Below are 18,376 nucleotides of genomic sequence, written 5' to 3' on the forward strand. Positions count from 1 at the left end.
GAACTAAGTGGGCTTGCTTCTGTTCAATCAAGCTTAGGGTTGTGTTGAAAATTCGGGTGTGAAGAAATCCTTCTGAAGGAAGGGCAAGTATTTTTCCTTGCTCTTGGGTGACACATGCATATGTTGTAACAGGTGCTGTCTTCAAATAGGCATTCTGTCCTGTGTGTGAGAGGCAGACAAGACAACATGCCTTTTCTAAGCATGCCTGCTTTTTTTTTTTTGGTAAGCATGAAAACAAGAAATACCTTTAAATATAGGAAAGCAGCAGTCTGCTCAGCTAATTGGGCGGTGCAGGGAACACACAAGTGTGTGGCATTTAGATGTTGTTGAGCTGCGACTCACATCATCCCAGATTCTTTGTTCATGCTGGTTGGGGCTGATGGGAATAAGATTTTATGGAAACGTCTCTGCCGCACTTCCACTTCATAGGGCTGTGTACAGGTAGGTGAGCACACTATGTGCGTGAGAGCTAGAATAATAATAATGGTAATATATATTCCTTGGTATGGGAGCAGAGTATGGGACGCGGGTGGCGCTGTGGGTTAAAGCCTCAGCACCTAGGACTTGCCGATCGAAAGGTCGGCGGTTCGAATCCCCGCGGCGGGGTGCGCTCCTGTCGTTCGGTCCCAGCGCCTGCCAACCTAGCAGTTCGAAAGCACCTCCGGGTGCAAGTAGATAAATAGGTACCGCTCTGGCGGGAAGGTAAACGGCGTTCCGTGTGCTGCGCTGGCTCGCCACATGCAGCTTGTCACGCTGGCCACGTGACCCGGAAGTGTCTCCGGACAGCGCTGGCCCCCGGCCTCTAGAGTGAGATGAGCGCACAACCCTAGAGTCTGTCAAGACTAGCCCGTACGGGCAGGGGTACCTTTACCTTTTTATGGGAGCAGAGTAAGATCAGCTGTCCTGTTAACTTGCCCCGTCCACTCCAAATTTCCATCCTGTGGCTTTTGGGCACAGTAGGGCAGCAGTTAAGAGGTCTCCCCACTGTGCTTCCATAAGTTCAGCTCCTGCCCGACTGGCCAGGAGAAACTAGAGCCTCCCTTTGAACTCCTCACTATTAAAGACACACTTGCCCTGCAAGAGGCAGCAGTTGGTATTTTTGCACCCACTTTTACAGGCTAAGCAGCTGCTCTAGTCAAAACGTATTTCCACGCAGCAGGTTTAGCCTCCAGGCTCATGTGTTATTTCCCCTCTCCAGTCACTCGCTTCTCACAGTGCGTGACCGACTCCTTACTGGGGCTGCTGTAAATCAAGACAGGTTCCTACCCATATTTAGCTGAGACCACCAGTCTTGGAAGCAAGTGCCTGGTTTCATGCAGCTGCTCTGTGAGGAGGGAGAGCCTTTGGAGAGGGACGATGACAGGCAGGGTTTTAACACGCATGGGTGTAGAAAGCTACTTCATATTGAGTCGTGCTACCAGTCCATTTATCTCAGTGGTCTCTGGCCTATAGCTTAGAACAGGGCTCTGGACAGAGGTGTGTCCCTTTTAATGGGAGGTGTCAGGATTCAACCTGGGACCTTATGCATGAAAAAGCACGTGTTTTATCACTGGCTGACACCCCCTTCCTGTTTCTAGGGAAGGATTGTTAAGGAGACAGCTGGAGGTTTTTGGGTTGGTTTTTTTTTTATTACAATTATCGTATTTTTCGCTCTATAAGACGCATCAGACCACAAGACGCACCTAGTTTTGGGAGGAGGAAAACAAGAAAAAAAATAATCTGAATCTCAGAAGTCAGAACAGCAAGAGGGATCGCTGCGCGGTGAAAGCAGCAATCCCTCTTGCTGTTCTGGCTTCTGGGATAGCTGCGCAGCCTGCATTCGCTCCATAAGACGCACACACATCTCCCCTTACTTTTTAGGAGGGAAAAAGTGAGTCTTATAGAGCAAAAAATACGGTATATTGTCAAACTGCTGTGCAAATAAGTTACATTAGGATTAAAAGGGTTCACTGTGATGGCACTAGGGAACTATCTGTACATTTCCCTAACCACGCAAAACAGATACACTGAGTGGCAATGAGCAGACACCAAAAATGAGCTATAATCTGGGGAATATTTTGGAGGGAAGATTTCAATGACAGCTGCAGAGCCCTCAATGATGCCTAGATATTTTGCCTTGATTCTCATTCTTGAAAACATGTATCACAAAGTTAGTATCCTACATATATTTTTGCACTGCACAGCCTGGATTAAGTAATTGGTGAGCTGTAAGGGAATCGTCCACTACTCTTCCAATCTAAAGACAATATTCCTGCTCCCTACAGGTGAAAGGTGGACACCTATTTGCTTCCCCCACCCCCAAACATAAAGAGTCCTGCGGAATCAGGCCAGAGACCCCTCTAGTCAAGCATTCTCTTCTCCCGTTTGTCAGTCAGATGTCAGTCAGGCGCTTAACTGCTTGTGAAACCTAGCAACTAGCTTTCAAAGGCATATGCTACCTCTTAATTCTGAAAGTAATATATATCCATCAAGTAACTATTGATAGATTTATCCTGCATGAATTTTATGATCTCCTTTTTAAAGCCATCTAAGTTGGTAGCCAGGACGCGGGTGGCGCTGTGGGTAAAAGCCTCAGCGCCTAGGGCTTGCCAATCGAAAGGTCGGCGGTTCGAATCCCCGCGGCGGGGTGCGCTCCCGTTGTTCTGTCCCAGTGCCTGCCAACCTAGCAGTTCGAAAGCACTCCCGGGTGCAAGTAGATAAATAGGGACCGCTTACTAGCGGGAAGGTAAACGGCGTTTCCGTGTGCGGCTCTGGCTCGCCAGAGCAGCGATGTCACGCTGGCCACGTGACCCGGAAGTGTCTCCGGACAGCTCTGGCCCCCGGCCTCTTGAGTGAGATGGGCGCACAACCCTAGAGTCTGTCAAGACTGGCCCGTATGGGCAGGGGTACCTTTACCTTTTAAGTTGGTAGCCATTGTGGTTTGTGAATTCCATAGTTGTTTCTTCTTCTTCTTTGGCAATCCCTCTTAGCCGATTAAGTTTGTCTTTCATGACCACGGTCTTAACAGTGAATCCGTAGGTGACTGTGGAGGCCAATTCTGGATCCACACGTCCTTCCACAGTGGGGACATAGGTTTCTGGGTGGGAGTTGGTCATGGTGAGGGTTTGCCAAATGTGCCTTCCTCTTAGCACTTTTCTCCCTTTCGTCCTGAGTTCGAGAGTCTTCAAAGCCCATGACAACTTTGGTAAAAGCTGCTCTCCAATTGGAGCACTTGCAGGCCAGTGTTTCCCAGTTGTCGGTGTTTAGACTACATGCTTTTAGATTTGCCTTGAGAGAGTCTTTAAACCTCTTTTGTTGACCACCAGCATTACGCTTTCCATTTTTAAGTTTGGAATAGAGTAGTCGCTTTGGAAGACGTTAATCAGGCATCTGAACAACATAACCAGTCCAACAAAGTTGATGTTGAAGAATCATTGCTTCCACACTGGTGATCTTTGCTTCTTCTAGTACGCTGGCGTTAGTTCGCCTGTCTTCCCAAGTGATCTGTAAAATTGAATGGAACTTTACCATTGATGAAATGTTTCAAGGAGTTGGAGATATTGTTTATAAGTGGTCTATATTTCACAAGCGTACAGTAAGTTTGGTAGCCACAGTTTATGCCCTGTGTGACAAAGGTTTTCCTTTTGTCTGTCCTGAACCTTCCATGCTTCAGCTTCATTGCATTTATCGTATTGCAGTTATCGTATTCAGAATCTACTTCCTCCACACAATGCATAACCTCTTATCATGTTCTCCGCCCACTTAGCTGCCTTTTTTCCCGGATGTTGTAACCTTTCCTCATGGGAGAGTTCCTCCAGCCCCTTTTCTGGATCTCTTCCAGCTCTGTAGTAACCTTTCCAAGGTGAGGCAACCAGAACTGTACAGCAGTATTGCAAGTGTGGTCTCACTGTAGATTTGTATAATGGCATTATCGTAGTAGTCGTTTTATTTCCAGTCCCTTTCCTAATGATCCCTAACACGGAATTCACCTTTTTCACAGCTGCCGCACACTGGGTCGACATTTTCATCGAGCTATCCACCATGGCCCCAAGATGTCTTTCCTGGTCAGTCACCACCAGGTCAGACCCTGTTAGCGTATATGTGAAGTTAGGGATTTTTGCCCCAATGTGCGTCATTTTACACTTGCTTACATTGAATTGCATTTGCCATTTTACTGCCTTTCTGCATGGTTTGGAGAGAACTTTTGGAAACTGCTGCTGCTGCTATAACTTTTTGTTTTCACCACCCTGTGTGATTTGGTGTAATAGACCCCAAAGCGAAACATTAAAATAAGCAAGTATGCAGATTGCAATAAAGAAAGGCAGAGCAGTTATTAAAGCAGTTTAAAATAAAATCGTACAGGTAAAATTGCTTTGACACCAAAATGCACCCCGGTCACAGCGGGTCGAGAAGCTGTGCATTAAATTGTAGCTCTACACTAGAGTTGTGGCTCACATGCTGTCGCGGCTCACTTCATTTCCAAATCGTGTCACACGGTGAGTTTGGGAGTTGACAGTTCATGGCCTGAGCCCCCCACAACAAAGGCATTTGGCATTCCCACTGCGTGGTTTCTACTAAGCTTTTTCAACTCTGCTCTCTTGGCAAGATCTACACCTGCCAACGTTGGCAAAGCATCTTCAGAACTGATCATTGAACGTTCCTGATGGTACCAGCCCTTCATAGTCAATACTACACAACCTGAGAATTGACCTTAAAGGGTTGAGGAGGTGTTGTTATTGATTTATTTAAAGACCTTTTTTAAAATCCCATTTTCCAGCCAGTGAAGACTCCCAGAGCAGCTTAGTAATCGCTCCACTCCCCTAAAAAGGCACAGTCTCTGTCCACAAACTTAAAATTCCAAAAAGGACATGCAAGAAAAGGAACAGATTAGGAGGGAGGAGGAAACAGGCAATTAAGCATTCACATTCTCTTTTAGGACATGGGGAGGCCTCCTATCTGTGGATCTAAAGTACCTTCATGGCTACGTACTAGGCCCCTTTTCTCTGCTTTTGACAGGCACTCGGAATGCCGTGCTAAATACTGAGGCTCGCACGGTTGAGGCGGATGTCTTGAGCCGCCGCTGCGTGATGATGCGGCTGATGGACTTCTCCTACGAACAGTACCAGAAGGCGCTTCGCCAGTCGGCCGGTGCCGTTGTGATCATCCTGCCACAGAACATGTATTCGGTGCCTCAGGATGTCATCCGGGTAAGCATCCCTTCGAGGCCCCTGCCTTACATTCCTAATTGTGCTTCAGCATGCTGAAACCGCCTCCCCTGCTTAATTCCAGAAATCCTTATGCCACCTGTAATCAAGCCGATATTATGGCTTCTACCTGGACCCCGAGATCATCCTCTTGAGGACCTTCTTTGTGTGCCTCCTCCAAGTGAGGTCCGGAGGGTGAGCGGAGTCCTCCTCTTCAAGTCACTGAGTCTTTTATCTGCTCCTCCTCAGCAATTCATGGAGATTGAGCCAGAAATGCTGGCGATGGAAACCATTGTGCCGGTCTACTTTGCTGAGGAAGATGACGATCTCCTCTCGATCTACGAGCAAACGCAGGCGGCTTCTGCGTCGCAAGGCTCAGCTTCAGCTGCTGAAGGTAGGCCTCTTTCAAAAAAAAAACCACTTCAGGGGTTGCCTCCCTTTACGACCATCTTCCAAGGGCCTTTTCAGAGGTGGCACCTCGTATTTGGAACAGCAGCTCCAGATAGATCCAACAGGCTTTGCTACTGGTATAAGAGAGGGATCATAAAACAAAACAAAATTTGGCAGGTGTTGGGAAAGATCTAGGTCTAGAATACTATACCCTCATATCTGGGATTAAACGCCATGGGACTCAGTAGGATTAGTTTTTTATTAGACAGGCATAGGATTACACGATTACATCATGAAGAAGCCTGAGGCAATGGGTTGTTTCCAGCTAAGTTTTACTCAGAACAGACCCATTGAAATTCATAATAATTATTAATAATAATGTTATTATTTATACCTCGCCCATCTGGCTGCGATTCCCCAGACACTCTGAGTGGCTCCCAACGGAATATAAAAAACACAATCAAACATTAAAAACTTCCCCAAACAGGGCTGCCTTCAGATGTCTTCTAAAAGTCAGATAGTTGTTTATTTCCTTGACATCTGGTGGAAGGGCGTTCCACAGGCGGGCACGACTACCGAGAAGACCCTCTGCCTGGTTCTCTGTAACCTCACAGTGAGGGAACTGCCAGAAGGCCCTTGGAGCTGGACCTCAGTGTCCAGGCTGGATGATGGGGGTGGAGACGCTCCTTCAGGTCCACAGGGCAGAGTCTGTTTAGGGCTTTAAAGTTCAGCACCAACACTTTGAATTGTTCTCAGAAATGTACACATGAACCCAATTCCTGTTACATTTTGAATATTTTTATTTATGTTAAATATAAAGAGGGAAACCTTGACCGTGGATAGAAAAGACTGTCCAGAATATATAAAGCGTACCGGCTCAAATCCATGTGTGTCTTCTATACGGGGAGCAATTTGCAAGTTTTCTGTTGTGAATGAAGGCAAAGTGTACCTGTGTACAGTGCTGCCTCGCAAGACGAAATTAATTCGTTCCGCGAGTCTCTACGTCTAGTGGTTTTTTCGTCTTGCGAAGCAACCCTATTAGCGCTATTAGCGGTTTAGCGGCTATTAGTGGCTATTAAAGGCTTAAGGGATTAGCGGATTAGCTGCTAAAAGGCTATTAGCGGTTTAGTGGCTTAGAAAAAGGGGGTGGGGAGCGAAAAAAAATCTCAAGACTTGCAAGACATTTTCGTCTTGCGAAGCAAGCCCATAGGGAAATTCGTCCTGCGAAGCACATCGAAAAACGGAAAACCCTTTCATCTAGCGGGTTTTCCGTCTTGCGAGGCATTCGTCTTGCGGGGTACCACTGTACTCTTATCTTCATGCACCTGTTTTCTTCCTAGTACTTTTACACACAGCAACTGCCAACGGCTTCCAGATGGTGACCAGTGGGGCTCAGAGCAAAGCAGTCAGTGACTGGCTCATCACCAGTGTGGAGGTGAGTTTGGGAGCACTTCCTGTCATACTGACTTTTCAAGGTTGGATTACCATAATGCACTGTGCAGGGCTTCTTTTGTGCTTGACCCAGAATGTAGTTAGGGCAGAGTGCTGCAGGAGTGAGAGAGTGAGAGACAGGAGGAGTGACAGGAGTGAGAGACCCTATCAGCTTGTAACACCTCTGCTCAGAGGGCTGAACCGCCCTGTGATCTTTCGTTGAAGGTCAGTGTACAAATTTAATAAACCAGCAAGCAAGCCAACCAAAGCCAAGTCTGCGCTGGTTGCCATATTCCTGCCAGGCCAACTTCAAGGTGTTACTGTCAGTTTGCATTTCTTGGTGCAGAAGGTAATAGATCTAAGGTGCAGAGATCTTGTCTATGCTAATTGATTCAAGAGGGTTCTGGAAGCTTCCCTGTGTGATACAAACTGAGGTTTCTAGCTAACAAGCAGGCTTCTGTTCTGCCTAGAAACAAGCAAAAGGTTCCTGATGTTCGGTTTATACCTCCAGAGAAGCTGAACAGCTGGTTTAAACTGGTCCTGTTATCTCTTCCACCCAAGGTCATGCTGACTATAATAATAGGCCAGAAGGAGCCTGAGTTTCACATTCTGTCTTTCCTTCTGGTGTGGTGTTCTGTATATAGTATGCTTAAGTGCTTAGTTTTAGTCTTATTATGAGTTATTGTAAATTTAGGTTAAGTCTGCTGCAACTGGATTTCTTATGGACGGGGCCAATCCTGAATGAATTGGATTTTGTGACCATTATGATCATTTGCCTTCAGTAGCAGTAAAGCTCTGCTGGATGGAATGTTAATTGCCTCTGGTCTATTTTGTTTGGGAATCCTACAACGTGCTAAGTTTATTTTGCTCTGCTAACTATACAGTGGTGCCCCGCAAGACGAATGCCTCGCAAGACGGAAAACCCGCTAGACGAAAGGGTTTTCCGTTTTGGAGGTGCTTCGCAGAACGAATTTGCTATGGGCTTGCTTCGCAAGACGAAAATGTCTTGCGGGTTCCTGTGATTTTTTTCCGCTCCCTTTTCTAAGGCACTAAGCTGCTAATAGCCTTTTAGCAGCTAATCCGCTAATCCCTTAAGCCTTTAATAGCCGCTAAACCGCTAATAGCGCTAATCCGCTAATGGGGTTGCTTCGCAAGACGAAAAAACCGCTAGACGAAGAGACTCGCGGAACGGATTCTTTTCGTCTTGCGAGGCACCACTGTACGTTGGAATCTGCTCTGGATCAATATGAGCAAAATTCTTAACATTTACTTTTGGTACATAGTAACTGCCTGGGCCCAGTTTTTACCTGCACGTTTGCCTCAACCAATTATGTGCCCACTCAACTGCGTTGACCTGCAGGGCTGGCATTGCTACAGGTGCCGCAGTAAGTGCTCTTTCTGCCCTTGTAAGAAATCATTCTTAGTATGGTGGCACCTGCACTTTGAAACTCCTTGCCCATTGACCTCAGGTGGGCACCTTTGCTGTACACTTTTATGTGTCTGCTTAAAACATTGTTTTTCTTTTTAGGCAAGTCTTTCCAGATACACGAATGTTGATGTGCTTTAATCTTTTTGCTGTTGATTTTAATTATTTTTGATTTTTTGTTTTTACTTTAAAAAACTGATAATCTTTAATATTTATTGTAAGCTGCTTAGAGATTTTTTTAAAAAAACAACAACACCACGGTGAAAATGGTGCATGCTTTTTGTTAAATAAAATGGGCACAAATGTAACTTTGCAAACTCAGGAAGAGCTGGGGCATATTTGCTAGGGCCAAGGAGGCACTTGTTTTGGGCTACCAAGCCAAGAGTACAGGTTCCCAGAGTCTAGTCTTAACTACTTTTCACAAACCTGACTCTTAACCCTGCTTTTTAAAAATTCATTTTACTAAAATTATTGTTCAATCAGTGTGCATCATGCTTCTGGCGATTAGAAGCAGACAGTCCTCTTTCTGGAGGAAAAGTCTCTTTCTGGAGGAGTTTACAGTCTAAATTTTGACATAGGGATGATAAGGAAATGCAGTGGAAGTTGGATGCAGTAAATAAGGCAGAGAAAGAATATCCAGTCCTTGCATGTTATTACTTTTGTGTTTGTTTCCGCCTTCTTAGAGAATTAATAAGATTCATTGTTTGCCATTTGTCTTACGTATTTTATTGTACACTGCCATGATATTATTATGAGGCTCCCCCCCCCCCCCCGAAAAACTCTTCCGAATTATTAATAAAATGAATACATCTGCATGGGCCTGGTTACAGGCTGGCAGGTTGCGACAGGGCACAAAGTGGTACGGGCAGCGGTGCCAAAGGCTTTGCAGAAAAGGTGTGAGGAGAGATTTGAAAGGAGGAGGGAGGCAGTTCGGAGTTTAAGAGATGATACGTGAGTCTTTGGGTGGAGCTGGAGACCTTTGGACAGTCGAGGCTTGTGGAGTAAAAGTCATGAGCAATAGGCATAGGTGAGAAGGGCTGGGAAGGAACAAAAACCCCAAAACCAAACCAAACAGCCTACGTTGGATAAGGGAGCAGACGAGAAGTCGGTGTAGGGATTTTGAAAGCGTTCAGAAATGATTCACAGCAGAGACTCTGAAGGTGTTTAGAAATTGATTTACAATAGCAATCATACTGTAAGAGCTGTTTGACAGTGGAACAGACTCCCTTGGAAGGTGACGGACTTCACTGGAGGTTTTTAAGCAGAGGTTGGATGGGCACCTGTCAAGGATGCTTTAGCTGAGATTCCTACATTGCAGGGGGTTGGACTAGATGACCCTCAGGATACCTTCCAACTCTACAATTCCCTAGATTTCATGAGGAGGCAGGGGTGATGTGTGGCGTCTTGCACTGACACAGCGGCAGAAATGGCCTTGATGTAATGATTTCTCCCCTGCTCCTCTTTCTAGGGTCGGCTGACTGGTCTGGGAGGAGAGGATTTGCCTACTATTGTAGTAGTCGCCCATTACGACTCTTTTGGAGTGGCACCGGTAAGTTTCTGTCGGCTGTTTCCCCATGCTTGCTTTGGCCTTTCTGTATAATGCAGCATGGCTCACTTATGCAAGCAACCTACGTTGTTATACATTAACAGTTCCTTTAAATTTGGGCACACCTTATGCATGAACTGATTATAGGATGATCTGATCCGCTGGGCCTTCTGCTTTGTGATCCATGCGACGGTCACCTCCAGGCTTGACTACTGTAATTCGCTCTACGCAGGGCTGCTCTTGAAGCTGTCCCAGAAACTCCAGCGGGTGCAGAATGCTGCAGCGAGGCTCCTCATAGGGTCTGTGCCATGGGAGCATATTCACCCAGTGCTTTTCAAGCTGCACTGGCTCCCGGTGGAGTACAGGGTCAGATTTAAGGTGCTGCTTTTGACCTTTCAAGCCCTTCGCAGCCTAGGACCCTCGTACCTACGGGACCGCCTCTCCTGGTATGCCCCACGGAGACCCTCAAGGTCCATAAATAGCAACACCCTAGAGGTCCCGGGCCCTAAGGAAGTTAGATTGGCTTCAACCAGAGACAGGGCCTTTTCACCTCTGGCTCCGACCTGGTGGAATGCTCTGCCTCATGAGACCAGGGCCCTGCAGGATCTGATTTCTTTCCGCAGGGCCTGTAAGACAGAGTTGTTCCGCCTGGCCTTTGGCTCGGAGCCAATTTGATTCCCTCCCCCTCTTTCTTTTTTCTTTTCCTTTCTCCTCCTGCGATGAGGCTACATTTTACAATTTTAATGTTTCAATATTTTAATGTAGTATTTTAATTTTGTTTTTAAGTTGTATTCATTCAACTTATTTTTATTATTGCTTGTTAACCGCCCTGAGCCCGGCCTTGGCTGGGGAGGGCGGGGTATAAATAAAAAATTATTATTATTATTATTTGTTTGTTTGTTGAATTTTATGGATTACTTCTGTTGAAATTTACAATTTGATACTATGAATTGTATACCTTATTTATCTAAGAACACAGCCGGTTACGTCTCATGTGTTCATTGAGGAGGGAGCCCACAAGCAGGGCTGGAAGGCAAGCTGCCCTCCCACCTTAGCTGTCCTCAGCACCCGGCTGGCCTTCCCTTTTGTGGGTCACAGCTGTTCCATTTTTAAAAACAAGCTGCAGATGTTGGTGGCTGTTGCGCCATTCAGTGGCAAAAAAATCCCAGCTTCCTGCTGGCTGCAATGTGTGGCAATGACTTGGCTTACTCTGCAAGGATCTGGCTTGCTGCCCGCCCCCCGCCCCCCTTTGCTAGTGTGTCCCCAAACCCAGAGTTGCCCTTAATACTGGATATTCTTTCCTCCCCCCCAGTGGCTCTCCCATGGCGCCGACTCCAACGGCAGCGGAGTCGCCATGCTCCTGGAACTGGCCAGGCTGTTCTCTCGCCTCTACACGTACAAACGGACACATGCCGGGTAAGTCGAATTTCTCTTCTGGGAGGCCTTTTGCCCAAAGCAAGTGTGCAATGGCCAGAATGTAAGCTTGACCCTTCTCTTTGCCCCGCAGGTATAATCTGCTGTTCTTTGCGTCTGGAGGTGGCAAGTTTAACTATCAAGGGACCAAGCGGTGGCTGGAAGACAACCTGGATCACACAGGTGCGGCAGGCTTATTGTTATATTCCCCATAAACCTGGAGGTTGCAGGACCTGGCTTATGAGTTGGCCAGAGGGGAGAGGAGGCACCAGGAGGATGACTGGGAAGCCATGGGCCTAATTTCCTCACTTTTAGAAATGGGAGCGTGTAGCTCTCAATAAATAGCTTGCGACTCTCCCTGGTCTTAGCTGACAATCGGTGGTTTTTCATGTTGCATAAAGAGCATGCAAAGATGTCTCTTCCACCTCCTTCCCCGCCCCATAATTCTTTGTAGGATGATGGCCATTTAACACCCCTTATTTCAGGACGCAGGTGGCGCTGTGGGTTAAAGCCTCAGAGCCTAGGGCTTGCCGATCGAAAGGTTGGCGGTTTGAATCCCCGCGGCGGGGTGCGCTCCCACTGTTCGGTCCCAGCGCCTGCCAACCTAGCAGTTTGAAAGCACTCTCGGGTGCAAGTAGATAAATAGGGACCGCTTACTAGCGGGAAGGTAAACGGCGTTTCCGTGTGCGGCTCTGGCTCGCCAGAGCAGCGATGTCACGCTGGCCACGTGACCCGGAAGTGTCTCCGGACAGCTCTGGCCCCCGGCCTCTTAAGTGAGATGGGCGCACAACCCTAGAGTCTGTCAAGACTGGCCCGTACGGGCAGGGGTACCTTTACCTTTACCTTTATTTCAGATTCCAGTTTGCTTCAGGACAACGTGGCCTTCGTACTCTGTCTGGACACTCTGGGGAGAGGGAACAGTCTCCACCTACACGTCTCGAAGCCTCCAAAAGAGGGGACCCTTCAGCATGCTTTTCTGAAGGAGCTGGAGCTGGTAAACAAAGGGGGTCAGGCTGGCGTGTGTTGGGCAAGATGGGAGGGCAGCAGCAGTTGAACACACTTTTTTTAAAAAATAAAATTTTATTAGATATTTTATAGTTATAAAGAGAAAAACAATGGGGGGAAAATACATGAATTCAACAAACAATACATCGACAATAAAAAGGGGAAAAAAACAATACAGCAATACAACATAAGAAAAAAAAAGCAAAAACACACATCCAAATTTTTATATCCAAATCTTTCATTAGCTTATTTCCTCGACTTCCTCGCACCTCCCTTTTTTGTATTCCAGTTCAAATTATCTAGTTCAACAAATCCTTTCCCTCTTCTTCAATTTTTGTTCTATAATTTATCTTAACACAATTTAACTTTAACTTTTTAACTTTCCAATTTAAAACATTAACACTTAATATTCATATAATTCTTAATAACCCTTCTGCTAAAACCATATAACTTAGCAGCAGTTGAACACTCTGTGTGCCTTCCTGGCAGAGCATCCCACTGCGCTCCGGCTAATGTGGATGCCTCTTCTCCCTTTCCTGGAGGAAATAAGGCAGCTGTCCTTACTACAGAATTACTGTTTCTGGGGGACCCAGGTGTGGAGGAGTCCTGTAGGGGTAACTGCACACCTAAAGGACAAGGTGCACAGCTTGGGAGTCATGGAGGCACAGGTCAGTTCTGTGTCCAGGGCAGCTGTCTACCAGCTGCATTGGGTACACCGGCTGAGACCCTACCTGCCTGTGCCCTGTCTCGCCAGAGTGGTCCATGTTCTGGTTATCTCCCACTTGGACTACTGCAGTGCACGCCGCCTTTGAAGGTGACTTGGAAACCACAGGGTTTCGGGCAGGGGGCAGTTGCCATCCCTACCTGAAGATGCGGAGGACTGAACCTGAAAGCTGAATGTGAAGCGGGTGCTCTGCCGCTGAGGCACGGTCCTTTCCTTTAAAAATTGAAGTAAGATTCTAGCCCTCATGACTGTTTTAAAACAGTCCATTTGGATCAGCATCATCCATACTGACTGGCAGTTTCTCTCCAGGTTGTCAGGCAGGGAGTCTCTCCCGGTCCTGTCTGGAGATGAAAAGCAGACCCTCTCTCACTGAGCCCTGTTTAGGGAAGTTTTAGGGATGTTTTAATGTATTTTAAATATTTGTTGGAAGCCGCCCAGAGTGGCTGGGAAAACCCAGCCAGATGGGTGGGGTATAAATAAATTATTATTACTACTACTACTATTCCCCTTTTGGGAATAGATTGGGGTTGCGCAGCATGGCAAAGGCGCAGACCCTGTTTTAAGAAAAGCAGGGTTGCGAGGGAGTTGCTAACTGTGCCCCGGAGGCGAGTCGCTTGGCGCCTCCTCACACCTCTCTTTCTGGTGACTTGTCTCCCAGGTGGTTGCCAGCCAGTTCCCAGAGGTGAGGTTCTCCATGGTGCACAAGAAAATCAACCTCGCAGAAGACATGCTGGCCTGGGAGCATGAGCGCTTTGCCATCCGACGCCTCCCAGCCTTCACCGTCTCCCACCTCGAGAGCCACCGGGACGGCCTGCGCAAGAGCATCATGGACGTGAGGTCAGCCGCTGGGTGAGGAGGCTGCAATAAGGGCTGGCAGGGGGTGGCGGTAGCTTTCAAATGCTGGTCTGCTTGCACGTATGAGCTGAGGATCATTATCAGAAAACGAACCTTGAACCTTGAACTCTCACTGAATCAAACCATTTGGGCCCATTAACTCACCATTGCCCACACTGGCTGGCAGTAGCTCTCCAGGGGTTAAGACTGGAGCCCTTTCCCAGCAAGGATGTGGGTGGCACTGTGATCTAAACCGCTGAGCCTCTTGGGCTTGCCAGTCAGAAGGCCGGCTGTTCTAATCCCCGTAACGGAGTGAGCTCCCGTCGCTCAGTCCCAGCTCCTGCCAACCTAGCAGTTCAAAATCACACCAGTGCAAGTAAATAAATAGGTACCACTGCGGTGGGAAGCTAAACAGCGTTTCCATGCGCTCTGGTTTCTGTCACAGGGTCCCGTTGCGCCAGACGCAGTTTAGTCCTGCTTGCCACATGACCCGGAAAGCTGTCTGTGGACAAACTCCGGCTCCCTCTGCCTGAAAGCGAGATGAGCGCCGCAACCCCAGAGTCTCCTTTGACTGGGCTTAACCGTCCAGGGGTCCTTTACCTTTTTCTTTTAACCCCCCAAGCCCTAACTGGAGATTCAGGGTTTGATCCTTCTCCTGGCACAGCAGGTGCTCTGTCATTCAGCTTACAGCCATTGTGTAGGGCATAAACTTGGAGGGCTGCCACTTGTCTCAGGAGCTGAACATGTGAGATTACATTTAGCAGTGGAGACTTAATATTACCGGTTGGCAGACAAAAGTTATGCGTGGAGAAGTGTAGCTAATTTTCCTTTCTTAAACCACGTAAGCTGTTGCCATGTCTTCTAAACACGAATCCCACGAGTTCTGGCTGGGAGGCAAAGAGCCTGCATGTCTGAATGCTCTATGATCTAGCAGGGCAGGCTTAGGCTTTCCTATCTTTTCTCTTTCTGTCACTGTCTCCCTCTCCGCCTCACCGCAACGTAGCAGTACGTTGGGTGTGGAGGCATTTTGTACGAAAAGCTTTGTATGTTTCTCTGGAACCGGAATTCCTTGCGCAAGTCCAGTAGCATGCCCTCCGTTGTGTGCGAAAAGTGTGCCAGTGGTGACTTCCAGTTTGGCCCTCAGTCTTGGTATGAAGTAGGGGTGGGGAAGCCATGCTGACCCTCTGGATGTTGTGGGGACTCAACCCACTGTCAGCACCAGCACCCAACAGGGATGATGGGATGTTGTAGTCCGGCAACACCTGCAGGGTAGTGGTTCAGAGCGATAGACTCGTAATCTGGGGAACCGGGTTCGCTTCCCCGCTCCTCCACATGCAGCTGCTGGGTGACCTTGGGCCAGTCACGCTTCTCTGAAGTCTCTCAGCCCCACTCACCTCACAGAGTGTTTGTTGTGGGGGAGGAAGGGAAAGGAGAACGTTAGCCGCTTTGAGACTCCTTCGGGTAGTGATAAAGCGGGATATCAAATCCAAACTCTTCTTCTTGTTAACACCAGTTTGGGGTGCATGTAATTATCAGTTCTTACTGGTGTCCTAGCTTTTCCTACTGTGCATAGTTAACACATAGCACATAGTTAAACTGTGGAACTCCCTCCCACAGCAAGGCAGGGAGGGCCACCAACTTGGACGGCTTTAAAAGAGAGTTAGACAGTGGTTGGAGGCAAGAATGCTTCTGAATAACAGTTGTTAGAAACGGCAGGAGGCAAGAATGCTCTTGTGTTTGGGTCCTGCTTTCAGATTTCCCGTTGGGGCATCTGGTTGGCCACTGCGAAAACAGGCTGCTGGACTAAATGGGCCATTTACCGCATCCAGCAGGGCTATACTTGCATTCATATATATATAGTGGTATCTCGGGTTACATACGCTTCAGGTTACAAACTCCGCTAACCCAGAAATAGTACCTCGGGTTAAGAACTTTGCTTCAGGATGAGAACAGAAATCGTGCTCCGGTGGCTCAGTGGCAGCAGGAGGCCCCATTAGCTAAAGTGGTACCTCAGGTTAAGAGCAGTTTCAGGTTAAGAACTGATCTCCGGAACGAATTAAGTACTTAACCCGAGGTACCACTGTATATATATATTTAGAGAGAGAGAGAGAGAGAGAAAAAAAAATTTAACAACCAGATTATCAATCAATATATAAAGGTAAAGGTAAAGGGACCCCTGACCATTAGGTCCAGTCGTGGCCGACTCTTGGGTTGTGGCGCTCATCTCGCTTTATTGGCCAAGGGAGCCGGCGTACAGCTTCCGGGTCATGTGGTCAGCAGGACTAAGCCGCTTCTGGTGAACCAGAGCAGCACATGGAAACGCCGTTTACCTTCCTGCCAGAGCGGTCCCTATTTATCTACTTGCACTTTGACGTGCTTTCGAACTGCTAGGTTGGCAGGAGCAGGGACCGAGCAACAGGAGCTCACCCCGTCGAGGGGATTCGAACCGCCAACCTTCTGATCGGCAAGCCCTAGGCTCTGTGGTTTAACCCACAGGGCCACCCGCGTCCCTCAATCAATATATAGCATTCTTAATGTGGAGGAGCATTTTTTAAAAATGCAGCATGCACACCCTTCCCAACCACCTGGTTATCTGAAATGGTTCCTTGCTGAAAGGGGAAAGGGCTGGAAAGGGAGGAGGAAAACAAGCACAGCCAGCCATCAGTTCTTGAAAGTTACCACTGCAGTTGGGAGTATCTCCCCCAGAATTCTACCCCAAGGCTTCATCATCTCCAGATTGGCTTGCTGTCAAGGTGGGGGGTGGGATAGCCAGCTGTATGAACTGCGTCGTATGGGCCTTGCTCCCTTCTTTGAAGGAAGACATTGGTTTGCATGCTCCCTTCCACGTTTATGAGGCCCGTGGGCTGGTTGTCCCTTTTTAAAGACCTCAGGCCCAAGTGGGACTGCATGACACGGGGCCCAAATGAGAAACCTGGTAGGCAGTCGTTCAAATGCCTGCTCTCCCTCCCTCCCAAGAAAATACGTTCTTGACGCCGCTGTTGCCTTTCCCCTTTGCAGGGCACGGGTCGACCCCAAAATCCTAACCCGCAACACCCGCATTGTTGTGGAGGCTTTGACGCGGGTTATCTACAACCTAACAGAAAAGGTGAGGGTTTTTTCTCTACATCTGCTCTCCCCCAGGCCGTTTTCGCCAGCCACCGCGGAGGAAGAGGTTCAGCATGGCCCCATCACATTTCCTCATTTGACTCTCCCCCTCCCAGGACTGTTAGCAGCCATTCCACCGATTGCAGCCCAGGGGCTGATAGGGCAGCATCAACGGTCAGCTGTAGGCTGCCGCTTGACCTGGCTGGAAAGAAGGGGCAACGGGGCCATTCTGAAAGGCCAGCTCCATTTGGCTCCTTTCCCTCCCCTAAACCATCCCTGGTCTTTGTGGTGATTATCAGATACGCTAACATCGCACTCAGGTGCTGAGTTACGAGGAGCATGTTGCCAAAACAAGGCTCTTCAGAAACAAGGAGGGAATATTAGCATGCTCCATGGGGAGCAAAATAAATTTTATGCTCACAGGGAGGGGGGAGCCCTAATGAGGGACCAGAAAAACCCAACCCAAGACAGCACAACATGGATTAAGTGTGCTCAGCAGCCACTGAACTGACTGTTGAGGGCTGTGGGGTTGTTCAGAAAGGCTATTCTGGAAGAAGCCATGCCTGCCTAACTTGAAACCCAGGGTCAGGAGTGGCCCACATTATCTTGCACTTATAGTATGTGCAGTGATGTGTGCTTTCCCAGAAAATTTTGAACTGGGTGATTTGCACTGGCATTTTTTGTTCTGTTTTCCCAGGGAGTGGTCTAATTTAGCACGCTTGTTTGACTTGTATTTAGCGATCAAGGCCAAAAACCTTGACCCTGCCAGGTTTGCCTAACACTATTTGCGGTTGGCAGGGACGCGGGTGGCGCTGTGAGTTGAACCACAGAGCCTAGGGCTGTGGATTTGAATTCCCGCAGCGGGATGAGCTCCCGTTGCTCGGTCCCTGCTCCTGCCAACCTAGCAGTTCGAAAGCACTAAAAGTGCAGGTAGATAAATAGGTACCGCTCTGGCGGGAAGGTAAACGGCGTTTCCATGCGCTGCTCTGGTTTGCCAGAAGCGGCTTAGTCCTGCTGGCCACATGACCTGGAAGCTGTACGCCGGCTCCCTCGGCCAGTAAAGCGAGATGAGTGCCGCAACCCCAGAGTCGGTCACGACTGGACCTAATGGTTAGGGGTCCCTTTACCTTTATTTGCGGTTGGTATTCATTCATTGCTGCTAACAAAATTAGGAAACGGGGAGCATCTCGCTCCCACATCACCTAACTTTAAGAATTGGTGCCTGAGCGTGCTTGTTTTTCTCTTCCCTCCCCATCCTTCTCCCCTTTCGGGTTGTGTCTCTTCCGTTGAAAGCCCGTGAGCAGGGGCTGCCTTCAAAA

General features: G+C 48.1%; 1 protein-coding gene and 1 long non-coding RNA gene across 7 annotated transcripts in view; one reads left to right on the top strand and one right to left on the bottom strand.

Annotated features, from left to right (window-relative positions):
- LOC310668653 overlaps positions 1 to 18,376 on the bottom strand; it is a 169,316-nt gene that overhangs the window by 46,240 nt on the left and 104,700 nt on the right. The gene's annotated exons all lie outside the window — the stretch shown is intronic.
- The window catches only part of NCLN (nicalin), a 29,789-nt gene that overhangs the window by 3,284 nt on the left and 8,129 nt on the right, over positions 1 to 18,376 (top strand). For 2 of the 6 annotated variants that reach the window (XM_083421639.1, XM_083421638.1), the window contains exons 2-10: positions 4,996 to 5,186; positions 5,433 to 5,577; positions 6,914 to 7,008; positions 9,899 to 9,979; positions 11,289 to 11,392; positions 11,484 to 11,572; positions 12,244 to 12,383; positions 13,777 to 13,967; positions 16,971 to 17,058. In XM_083421639.1, coding sequence (XP_083277765.1) covers positions 4,996 to 5,186; positions 5,433 to 5,577; positions 6,914 to 7,008; positions 9,899 to 9,979; positions 11,289 to 11,392; positions 11,484 to 11,572; positions 12,244 to 12,383; positions 13,777 to 13,967; positions 16,971 to 17,058 — 1,124 coding nt within the window. Of the gene's footprint in view, positions 1 to 156; positions 442 to 3,979; positions 4,059 to 4,995; positions 5,187 to 5,432; positions 5,578 to 6,913; positions 7,009 to 9,898; positions 9,980 to 11,288; positions 11,393 to 11,483; positions 11,573 to 12,243; positions 12,384 to 13,776; positions 13,968 to 16,970; positions 17,059 to 18,376 lie in introns of those variants that run through there. The other 4 variants (XM_083421640.1, XM_083421641.1, XM_083421643.1 and 1 more) reach the window with 3 other exon arrangements.

Source organism: Podarcis tiliguerta, assembly GCF_965153285.1.
Source record: "Podarcis tiliguerta genome assembly, chromosome: 18".
NCBI classification, from domain to species: Eukaryota; Metazoa; Chordata; class Lepidosauria; order Squamata; family Lacertidae; genus Podarcis; species Podarcis tiliguerta.